Genomic DNA, 11,032 nt, shown 5'->3' on the forward strand with positions numbered 1-11,032 from the left:
AAATCATCCCCTCTCCTACAAAGCCTGGTAGGCCAAAAATGCGCCTCAGACGCGGTCTACTTGGGCAGCTCAGGGTTCAGCTTGAGTTGAGGGACTGGCGGGCCAGTTCCAGCTCTCCGCCTCCGCTCGCGCTCGTTGAAACCAACAGGCTGGTCTAGTTGTGCGGTCTTCTTGAATTTGCCACCCAGATTGCGCATCCAGTCCTCGCCCTCGCCGGCATCAGCACCGAGCCAGTACTTGGGCGCACCGCTGAGCATAACGCGTCCTAGTTGCCCCTTCCAGCCGCTTCCCTCTTCTTTGCCTTCTGCGAAAGGGTTCTCGGCGAGGTCGTTGGCAGACGTCTGCATGTTGTTCGAGTTGTACCATGCGGCGGAGGAGGCGTTTGCGGCGATGTGTTGGCGGAGGCACTGGCGCGCGAAAGCCAACATAATAAAGACGAAGTAGACGCGAAGAGCCCAAAACCCAGAGATCAGCGAGATGCTCATGATGCTTCCGCTTTGGAAGACGGCGTTGCCTAGCCCCGCGCCAGCATCTGCGCCTTGTCCAACTGCTACGGCGTTCTGACCAGATTTCAGGCCGTCGGTGGGCTCCGCGATGATATCGACCTGTGTGACGTTGTGCTTGGGGCTGGTGAAACCCGCGTTGTCCTTCATGCCCGGCGATAGTCCGGCATTCTCGTCTGGGTGCGCGGCGAGCGTGTAGAACCACGCGATGCCGAAGAAGGCTGTGTATAACGCGTTGATGACCGAGTCAAGCGCATACAGGTGCGCCAGCAATACCGACTCAAAGGGACTTTGTAACCGGATGTGCTTGTACAGGAATGTGGTAGCGAGGAGTGCGGCGGTCGAGTAGAGGTACATGGACAGCTGGAAGCCATCGATCTTCGCTCCGGTAAGAAGCGCAAGGAGGCCGTAGACTCCCGACGCCTTGTTTATGACTTGGAGGTAAGTGATGATCTCGGCCCCCGTCCGAAGAGACATCTTCTGGAGGAACGTCTGCGCGCGGGTCAGTCCTGTCCATTTTAAGTTTAAGATTCACTTACCGTGGGACGCGGGATATCGAGGATATTCATCGTGGCTATTATAGGGAGATGACGATGGGAGTGAAAGAGTTTGGGTGACGATGTTCGTTGTTGCAAGGCGCAAGCACTGCGGAAGGCCCGGGAGATTTAGCGCCCCTTTCAGTACATGCGAGTCGTGGTCGTGCAATCCCTTCCTCCATGGATATACTTTGTACCATGATTCGCGCAGACTTCATTCACACTGGACTCGTTGCATTTGCGTTAACATTCCATATCTCCTTTAGGTTTCATTGTTGCTGGTGTCGCGCCTACTATTTCGAGTCTCGCCGAGTCTTGCGCCAGCTATGACGCATCCGCGACAACATCACGCGGCGCGCCTTCCATGCTTACTATCCCAGCCCCATGTACATACTTGGCCCTCGTCACCAAGTTCCAATCTCCAGCTAACTACTTCATATGCCGCCATGAATAAGATATTTAGATTCTCCTATGAATGGCTTTGGAACCTTCATGACCATGACTTCCCTGGCTGTCCTCTGAATAGACAAGTTGAGGGGTAGCCGATAGCCACAGTTTGTGTCGCAGTTTATCAAAAAGTGAGGTGTTTCTAGAAGCGTAATCCAGGTAGAAGTATACGTTCTCTTAACAACGATCTATTTGCTGAGACTTAAGAGCGTGCATGCAGCAAAGGCAACACAAATTCTAGGTCCTCCTAGTACAAGGGCTGTGGCAAGGCAAGTTGGTCGTTACACCTCCCCGGGGCCAGGGCTGCGCCTCGCCTCTCATCAGGTGCTCCTTCGCGCTAAAAATTGCAGTGCAGGTACGTCGGGGTAGCTTAACAACCAGCTCCGGGTAGCTTAACAACCAGCTCCGGGTAGCTTAACAACCAGCTCTCACGTCTCTCGGCGCGTACATGTCGCACCATATTGCATACTATTCAAGGTGTTTATGAGAAATCAAACTTCTTCTATACTCGCACGTAACACTCTTCTTCGTGTTTAGATAAATTACGTTGATCAGTCTCAACATGGCAGACTACCAACCCCCCACGCCCAAGCTTCAGGAGCAGGATCTCAAGGGCAAAGTTGCCATTGTCACGTAAGGCATCAATTTCTTCTAGGATACCGTCAATGCCAATTCAAGGAAACCGTGTTACTTGACAATTGTTTCTTGTCTTTCATGATGATCCCATGTTGCATCACGTATTTTATCGGCTTCCCATGTCAGCATGCGTCCCGCCAAATCACCCAACCAACTATGTCCACATGATCTAACCAGCCTCAAGCGGAGCATCAAAAGGCATAGGCCGCGCTATATCCCTCTCCCTCGCAACACGCGGCTGTTCCATCCTAGGAACCTATTCGTCCACCCAATCCGCCCATATCTTCGACACTCTCTCCAGCACAGTCCGCAACCTCTACGCTGCCACCAAAAGCAAAGCTCCAATTATGCGAGGCGTAGCCGCTGATATAACATCTCTCTCCTCCGTCGACACTCTCCTCACAGCGCTAGATTATGGTTTTTCTGGCGTACAACCCAGCATACTCGTGTTGAATGCCTCACACAATACACGCCCCAGAGTAGGCAGCGCAAGCGAAGATGACATTACCGACTCGTTAACGGGCAATTTGCACTGGCCAATCATGCTCATGGAAACCTTGGTCAGACAAGGTCGTCTTGCGTGGAATAGCCGCGTCGTAGTCATTTCTTCCGACCGCGTACGGGACCCATCTCCCGGATCCGGTTTATTTAACGCAACACGTGCAGCCATGGAGTCCTTAGTACGGTCGTGGGCAATCGAACTGCCACACAGCTTTCCAGGCACAACGGTAAATGCCGTGTCGGTCGGACTGACAGATACACCTGGACTGCGCGCCTTTCCTGCCGAAGCCGTGCAGGCGCTGAAGGAGCAGAGGGTGCCGAAGGTCAAGGTTATGGAAGGGGGGAGGATGGGTCAGGCGGAGGATGTGGCGGATGTTGTGGGTTTCCTGGTTAGTGAGAAGAGTAGGTGGGTTACTGGGAGTGTGGTTGCGGCGAATGGAGGGGCTGAGTGGGTTGGTGGGAGTTCATAGATGTTTGTGGATAGGAGGCGTTGCTTTTCCTGTTCTATACTTCAAGGGATGTGTGAGAATATGTGTTGTCACTCAAGAAGAATGATGGGCGATGGTACACATTCTGCATTTAAGGTACAAATCATGAGTCGGCCTTCTTCGTCCTGTCGGCCGCCCGTCCAACGAAGCGGGCCTCGATGCGTTGGTATAATACATGCCTAACTTTCTAACGTCTCGTCGTAATTCTGCAAGCCAACCTATATCATGGTCTTGGCTGCTATATTTACAATGGACATCACGTATGTAGGAGAATATATACAACTCTACCCCAGATTGACAATCCTTTGATACACGTGTTCATACAAAGCTCGTCTAGTTCACGGAACGTACGGCTTCGCTAGAGTCGGCCGCATACTGTGCTCGGCCTTTGAGAAGATTGCTGACTTCGTCTGAAAGCTTCGCAGTTCGCTCCTGGTGTTCGGCTGCAAGCGAATCCAGCTTGGTGACTGGTAGATCATTAGGGTATTCGTTTACATCGTCGGTAGTTGCGGGCTCGTCGGAAGCCAATCGCGGATCGGTGAGAATATCCTTCGCTTCCTCTGGCATGCCCGGCGGTGCAGAGATGTGGTGTTTCAAAGCCGCAACCTGGGGGCCGTCGACTTCACCGGTTTCCTCAGGCTCTGATACCATCGATCTTCTTGCTTGTTTTCTGGTCGTCTTCATCCGCTTCCTCGCTTGCTCAATGAATGAGAAGTCGTTCAGCGTTTTCTCGATCTGATCCTCAACAAGTTTCTTTGTGTGGTTGGCTAGGGCTCTGGTGGTGAAGACGTTGGGAAATCGGTAACTCAGCCACAGGTAGCATACCAACATCTTGTGCAGTTCCTCCAGATCGTGCAGATACTTGCGTTCAGCAGATGAGGGTCGGTCCATGACGCTGAGTGGCAGAGTGTCAAGATCCAATAGGCTACCCGACTTGCCTTCAGCAATGCATTCAGCGAGGTGGCGCAGAAACGCTTTCTGGGACGGTTGGCGCATGTTGATGGGTGCGGCACATAACATGATTCGGTCTTGAATGCTGAGATTTTTGACCATATGAATGGCGTCAGCAATCGCCAGCTGGTCTTTTAGTGCACAGAGATGGAACCGAGGGTGTAACTCGGAGATCTCATGTAGACGTAGCATAATGTATCCGAAAGGTGTTCCCGGGGGGAAGTAGTTGGCGAACCGCTCAACGATAAGCGACGGCGGGAAGAGGCCGGCTGTGCTGATGTGTTCGGGCTCACGCTTCATGCCCAATTTCAAGGCCGCGTGGTCGACTTGGTCGAGTGTAGTGACCCATCCTATAGTCTTCTCTTCAGGTCTCTTTGCCTCGACAGTATCGGGTTGCTTGTCGTCTAGGCCAATGGCGGGGTCAGCGGCGCCGTCAACAATCGAAGCCTGTTCGGAGTCTGTAGTGACTGCTTGCTGAGCAGTTTTGTAGCGCCCAGCACGGCCGGCGATTTGTTTGATCTCGGAGATCTGAAGGGGCACGTAGTTCAGGCCGTTACTCTTGATAGTAGATTCGAAAATGACACGCTTGATAGCACTACATTGGTTAGCATCCGGGTATTGAAAGTCAACATGACACACTGCTTACAGGTTGAGACCCATGCCGATGGCATCACTCGCCACGAGGTAGTCGTAGTCATTGTCTGGGTCGTTGAATAAGCGGGCTTGTTGAGCTCTTGTCTCAGGTGGCAAGCCTCCGTATACGATAGCGCACTTCTTGCCTGTCTTCTTCTCCACCTCGCGTCGCAGAGCATGGATACCCAGGACGGTGAAGGCAACGATGCAATCACCTTTCTCAAGGAGAGTGAGGTTTCCTCCCAGACTCTTCGGCTGGATCTGGAGTGGCGTCAGACGCTCGTACTCATGTACGTGCACTTTATCGCCAACAAGAGCGCAAAGCTCGCGCATCAGTGGTACTGTGCGTGCTTCTCCACATAGATGGATTTCTTTGGCCTGTAGACCCATGAAAGCCTGTGTCCATGCCCAGCCTCGTTCCTGGTGGTTGATCATCTGTATCTCGTCGATGACAGCCACATCAAACCTAGTGTTGAGCGGGGCCATTTCCACAGTGCAACTGTACATGTTGGCTTGTGTGTCCTCAGGCAAGCGCTGCTCTTCGCCCGTAACCAGAGCGCATGGCTTGCCCTTTGCATTCAGGCGCGTGTAGACCTCATGGGCGAGGAGCCGCAGTGGACCGAGATAGATGCCCGAGTTGACTTCCTCCAGACGCTTCAAGGCGTGGTACGTCTTGCCAGAGTTGGTCGGCCCAACGTGCATGTGTACTGTGCGCGTAATCTCTCGTGTCGCTGGATACCATTCGGCTGGGTAGCGCAGGTCCGCCACCTCCTTCTGGTTCTCCGCCTCGGCCGTCGTGAAGCGGCCGCCACATGCTTGCGCATAGAACAGATATCGTAGCCTCTTCTCCAGGGTATTCTTTCTCCGCTGGGCCTCCTGCACCAGCGTGACCAACTCACGCGGGGCCTGCTTGATCCATAGGGTAATGGACCGCTCGAAGGTAGTCCATTCCTTGTCGAAGTCTTCGCGGCTTATTTGGAGTCGGTCGAGAAATTCTGGCGTGGCGAATTCCTTGTGCAGGGTGTCTAGTTTGTCGCGGACTATGCCTATGGGTATTGACGACTTGGAAGATCTGGAATCGCCTCCTTTGGCAAGTTTACCCTGCTGGAGAGGATTGAAATGCGTCGTCTTCGAGGGCTTGGCTGGAGCGGAACGGTGTGCGGCTTGGATTCGGGGCAGGAGGTTTTGAGTTCGCGATCGAGAGCGGGCGGCGAAAGAGCAGATGAGACATAGCGAACTCCGTCGCGCCGGCAGCAGAGGCATGCCAATGGTGGGTATCATGCGGGAGAAGAAAGAATAAAAGACAGAATCCAAAGCGCCAGGCGCCTGTACAAACGAAAGACGAGGGGAATGTTCAAGTCGACGACGTAATGTCGAATAAAAAGTTGCCAAGCATCTACCACAGTAGTACAGTAGGGACCTCCGGCGGCGCCTGCCCGCCGCAGCTCGCGACGCAACTCTAGCTGAGACGCGCCTTCCTCACCACCGCCGCGACAGCCCAGCACCACGTGTGCCTCGCCCCGACAGAGCTGGCCCACACACGCCCTCGTCTCTGCATCACGTTACCGCTGCCGCTTCCACCGCGTCGCCCTTTTCCAGCGGCATTCGCTGCGATACCCCGCCAACATGGCTTCCATGATCGATATCCAGCGCGACCGTAAATTGACACCGCGAAACTCTAGAGGAACACGTGCTGATAGGCCACATAGTCATTCTCAACTCGATCAAGCAGACGACGCGCGGCGACGTATGAAGCTCCCCCCCAATGCGCCTGCACTCCGCTAACGGCTACCGCGCAGTGGAAGATACTCATTGTGGACGAGGACAGCCAGAAGCTCATCAACAACGTGGTCAAGGAAGATGACATCCTCAACCTCAACATCACAAGTACGCGACTCCGCACGCTCCTCAGACGCCAGATCCTAACCTCGCAGACATCGAGCGCATCGAGGACCGGCGGCAGACGATCCGCGACATGGACGCCGTGTACATCATCACGCCCAAGCCACACATTGTCGACTGCATGATGGCTGAGTTCGATCAGCGCAGATACCGCGGCTTCTTTCTGATATGGACAACGCTGCTCCCACCACACCTCAAGGAGCGCATAGACCGGTCGCAGATGGCGCGCGAGCAGATTCGGAGCTTCCGCACAGTGCACCTCGACTTCCACCCCCAGGAGTCGCACCTCGTCACCTTCAAAGACCCGTGGAGCTTTCCCATCCTCTACCACCCCGAGTGCAACAACCTTGTAGTGCGGCACATGGAGGATATTGCGGAAAGAGTGGGTAGTCCACCTCTCCTGGCAAGCTTCTGCTGACAGCCCTAGATCACCGGAATCTGTGTCGCACTCGGCGAATATCCCATCATCCGATACTACCGGCCGCGAGCTCCAACCCACGAGGCCAGCGTCTTGTGCTCACACCTCGCCCGCTTCGTCCAAGACAAGCTCGACATGTACGCGCAGTTCAACCAAGACTTCCCTCCGCAGTCGAACCGACCCCGCGGTGCCCTCTACATCACCGACCGATCCATGGACCTCATGGCCCCCTTCCTCCACGAGTTCACATACCAAGCAATGGCCATGGATCTGTTGCCTATACAAGACAGCGACAAGGTGACCTACCGCACCATTGTCAACGAAGAGGACCCCGAGGCAGAGGAGAAAGACATGGAGATATCCGACAAGGACAAGATATGGGTGGAAAACCGCCATCGGCACATGAAGGACACTCTCGACAAGCTGATCAGCGACTTCCAAAAGTTCATCGCCGACAACCCCCATTTCACAAACCAAGACGCCCAGAACGCTGCTGGCATGAACGGACTGAATGCAATCAAGGATATGATCGCTGGTTTGCCCCAATTCCAGGAGATGAAGGAAGCCTACTCGCTACATCTCACCATGGCGCAGAAGTGCATGGAGATCTTCCAGAAGCACAAACTCCCAGATCTTGCTTCAGTGGAACAGGTGAGTCCCATCAACGTTGGGTCACGGCTGTCGCTAACCTTTCCAGTGCCTTGCTACTGGTCTTGACGAAGATTACCGTAAGCCCAAGAACATGACTGATCAGATTGTGCGCACATTGGACGACGAAGAGATCACGCCAGCTGACCGGCTACGCCTTATCGCGCTCTACGTAATCTTTAAGAACGGAATACTACCAGCCGACCTCCAGAAGCTCCTCTTCCACGCACAACTGCCACCCCCTGACGGTGACGTTATTCGTAACCTTGATCTTCTTGGTGCGCGAGTCGCCAGGCAACTGAAAGAGAAAAGAGATGCACAGCCACCACTCTTCCCACCGAAAGCGGCCCCACCTCCAAACACTGAGGACTACGGTCTATCAAGATTCAACCCGGCTCTCCAGGACATGCTAGAGGAGCACATCCGCGGCAGCTTACCCCAGGACGTCTTTCCCTTCACTAAGATGTCACCTGATGATGTCGCCAGCATGGCACAGGAAAATACTGCGCCTGCTTCCCTCCGATCCGCAAAACCGACATGGGCCAAATCGCGACTTGCGAGCGCTGAGCCCCGTCAACGCGTCATCGTATTCGTCGCCGGCGGTGCAACCTACTCCGAGGCCCGCGCCTGTTATGATGTTTCAAACAAGACTTCGAGAGACGTGTTCCTCGTCACCTCACACATGATGAAGCCGCAGCTCTTCCTCCGCCAAGTCGGTGATCTCAGTCAAAACCGTCGCAGTCTGCGTTTACCCATCGATCAACCGCAGCCTATAGCCCCAGCACATTTGTTCGAGAAGCCTGAGCCCCCAAAGCCAGCACCACCGCCTGCTGGTACAAATCCTCCTATGGCCGGGGGCTTGCCGTCCGGACCTAGAGTCGCTGGCCCAAAACCCCCAACAGCAGCCATGGGTGCCATCAACCTCAATTCCAATATGCAAAAACACAGTCCTTCGCCGTCACAGAGCAGTACCACGAAGCCCGGCAAAGAAGAGAAAGAGGGCAAAGAAAAAAAGAAGAAGAAGTTGCATCTGTTTTCTTCAAAGCATTAGTGAGGCTTGTTAACATTTCCTGCCAGGGCGCTGCATACCTTTCTGGCGTTGTTCTGCTTTGTTCACAGCGAGGATTGATCTTGCTTCATTTGCAATATTTGCGAGCTAACTTGCATGGCATGGCGTTGGATGGCGTCTGAGAATCTTGTCTGGCGATTGCCCAAGGTGTACAGCTAGAGACAAGTACTTGGGATTTTGCCGTTGGGAAATAGACGTAAGGCTGGTCGCCTACAATAGGAAACAAGTTTACAAAAATCATACATCATAGCATCGCTTTAGCCATGATATGTTTTCTGGTTGATCAGAACGTGCCACATCTTTTCAGCCCACGTACTCGATCTTCCTTCTCCCTCGGTGTCGGACAGCTCAGAGTCACACTCCCCGGTCCCATCTCCTCCCATCTCTCATTCCCCTCCGACTAGTACGCCCATTTAGTCGAGTAATCCCTCGGACTAACAACAAGCCCCTTCCCCTTGCTCGCTCCCCTATACACAGCCTCCAATATATCAATCAACTCCTGCTTGGTACCAATCGGGAAATTAATCTTGTTGTTGTTGCCCGTGCCAAAGTCAACCTGCATGTGCTTGTTTCGCCAGAAGAACATGACGGTGCAGGGATCGTAGATTTCGTACATGGCGTTGAAGTCGGGGACTTGCTGGTGGGGTGGGGGTGTTAGCGAGGTTTGGAAGCGATAGGATGGGTAGGGAGGGGAGAGTTGGAGGGAAGGAGGAAGGAAGGAGAAGGGAAGGTATGGAGGGAGGGAAGGAAAGTACCTTGTTGTCGACGACGTAGATGACGACCCAGTCTTTGACTGCGTCTACAATCTTGTATAGCATCTCGTCCATCTCCATGCATTCGGGTGTGTAGTCGGCGCCAAAACGAAGGCAGACTATACGGGCTTCTTCGCTGAGCTGGTGGGTGTTAGTTTGGGCGTAGTGGAGGGTCGCATCTGGCAGAGTAGGTAAAGTCGAGTTGTGGAGCGAAGGAAACGTACGATGGCTTGATCAACGTGCCATGCTGAGGGCAGGTGCTGCAGCATTACTGAACCCATGGTGACAGGATTCAATTGACTGTGGTTTTCGAGGATGTGTGAGGAAGTAGATTAGCAAGGATATCGAAAACGTTGTCGTGCGAGACAGGTGAGAGAGAAGTTGAGGAAAGTACGATCCGATAAACCCCATTACATGCCCCATCTACCTCCGTTTGCACCTTCCAAACCTCGTTTGCTCTCAGCCGCAGACATCCCCACCTGCACCTGCCCAAAAAGCTCTTTCCATGAAAAACTACGCATCATTCGCTAGAACAAGGAAACCACATGCCATAACTCATCAGTAACAAACAAAACAAACCCAATCTCACACCACCACCCTAATCCCTCACTCCACCCGAATAATACTCCCCCACACTCCTCTCAGGCGCATAATATCCCGCACCCGTCCGCTGCTCCACATTCCCCGTCCGCTTCGCCACCATCTCCTGCACAAAAGCCTCGTAGCTCTCATACGGCCGCCCTCCCTCCTGTGGATGTCTTGCCGCCCAAGCCAGGAACGCGGCTTTCTGTTCTTCAGCTGCCTGTTGCTGTTGTTCCAACGACAATTTCTGCTTCTTCGCTTTCTTGCCTGTGACAACGGGCTGTGGGCGGCCGGTTACGGGGTTGCGACCGGCTGCTTCGCGCGCTTCAGCTAGGAGGTCGGCGCTCGTGGGTTCGTTTGTGCGCTGTTGGCTTCCGGTCACGGGATCACGGCCAGCTGCTTGACGTGCTTCGGCTAGGAATTCACTGTTCGGGGCCAGGGTTTTGGGAGCGGTGTGTTTTTTCTGGTATGGATTCGATTTTCCGCGGAGTTTGTTGATAGGGGAAAGTAGGGCTGATGTGATGGAGAGACCTGCCATGCTGCTGTAGACGGGAAGTAAGCCTTCACGCCTTTGCGACTTTCTTCTCTAGTTGCTGTGGGTGTCGAGTTCTGGACCGGAACCTCTCACAAGCTGCCCTCGTAGTCTCTAGAATGCCGATGCGGGTTGCTGATGAAACTTTACGAAGAGACGTAGTCACCAAGCGCTCTGTCTACTGCAGGTTGGCGTCGAATTTGAGATTGTATCGCGCGTTTCCGACTCTTTTGAACAAAATTATCCGACACCACTCTATACTTGCTGTTGTCTGAGACAGGAACACAATCTGGTTGGAGCCTAGGAAGTGTCAGGGGTCTGGGCGGTAAGGCCTCCAAGCTAACCGCATTGAGTGCCAGCCATGAAGAACCGGTCAAGTGCCAACAAGTCCAGTCGTACCGATCATGAGCGGATGTCAAAATAGATTGAGGTTT

General features: G+C 53.7%; 5 protein-coding genes across 5 annotated transcripts; 1 reads left to right on the top strand and 4 right to left on the bottom strand.

Annotated features, from left to right (window-relative positions):
- Nucleotides 1–56: 56 nt before the first annotated feature.
- On the bottom strand, nucleotides 57–1,072 carry J4E92_000019 (uncharacterized protein; the record flags this gene model as incomplete). The annotated part of the gene is made up of 2 exons (XM_051491438.1): nucleotides 57–995; nucleotides 1,043–1,072. 2 exons carry the CDS (start codon nucleotides 1,070–1,072, stop codon nucleotides 57–59), a joined length of 969 nt encoding a protein of 322 aa, XP_051356950.1.
- A 2,372-nt stretch (nucleotides 1,073–3,444) lies between these two features.
- On the bottom strand, nucleotides 3,445–5,958 carry J4E92_000020 (uncharacterized protein; the record flags this gene model as incomplete). Its single annotated transcript, XM_051491439.1, has 2 exons — nucleotides 3,445–4,657; nucleotides 4,709–5,958. 2 exons carry the CDS (start codon nucleotides 5,956–5,958, stop codon nucleotides 3,445–3,447), a joined length of 2,463 nt encoding a protein of 820 aa, XP_051356951.1.
- Nucleotides 5,959–6,321: 363 nt separating this feature from the next.
- J4E92_000021 (uncharacterized protein) lies at nucleotides 6,322–8,714 on the top strand (the record flags this gene model as incomplete). Its single annotated transcript, XM_051491440.1, has 6 exons — nucleotides 6,322–6,352; nucleotides 6,405–6,442; nucleotides 6,495–6,582; nucleotides 6,630–6,979; nucleotides 7,025–7,666; nucleotides 7,713–8,714. 6 exons carry the CDS (start codon nucleotides 6,322–6,324, stop codon nucleotides 8,712–8,714), a joined length of 2,151 nt encoding a protein of 716 aa, XP_051356952.1.
- A 418-nt stretch (nucleotides 8,715–9,132) lies between these two features.
- Nucleotides 9,133–9,765, bottom strand: TXNL4A_1 (Thioredoxin-like 4A; the record flags this gene model as incomplete). Its single annotated transcript, XM_051491441.1, has 3 exons — nucleotides 9,133–9,369; nucleotides 9,488–9,625; nucleotides 9,709–9,765. 3 exons carry the CDS (start codon nucleotides 9,763–9,765, stop codon nucleotides 9,133–9,135), a joined length of 432 nt encoding a protein of 143 aa, XP_051356953.1.
- A 317-nt stretch (nucleotides 9,766–10,082) lies between these two features.
- Nucleotides 10,083–11,004, bottom strand: J4E92_000023 (uncharacterized protein; the record flags this gene model as incomplete). The annotated part of the gene is made up of 2 exons (XM_051491442.1): nucleotides 10,083–10,597; nucleotides 10,998–11,004. 2 exons carry the CDS (start codon nucleotides 11,002–11,004, stop codon nucleotides 10,083–10,085), a joined length of 522 nt encoding a protein of 173 aa, XP_051356954.1.
- Between the last annotated feature and the right edge of the window lie 28 nt (nucleotides 11,005–11,032).

This window comes from Alternaria infectoria (assembly GCF_024043175.1).
Source record: "Alternaria infectoria strain BMP 0036 chromosome Unknown scaffold_1, whole genome shotgun sequence".
Taxonomy (NCBI): domain Eukaryota; kingdom Fungi; phylum Ascomycota; class Dothideomycetes; order Pleosporales; family Pleosporaceae; genus Alternaria; species Alternaria infectoria.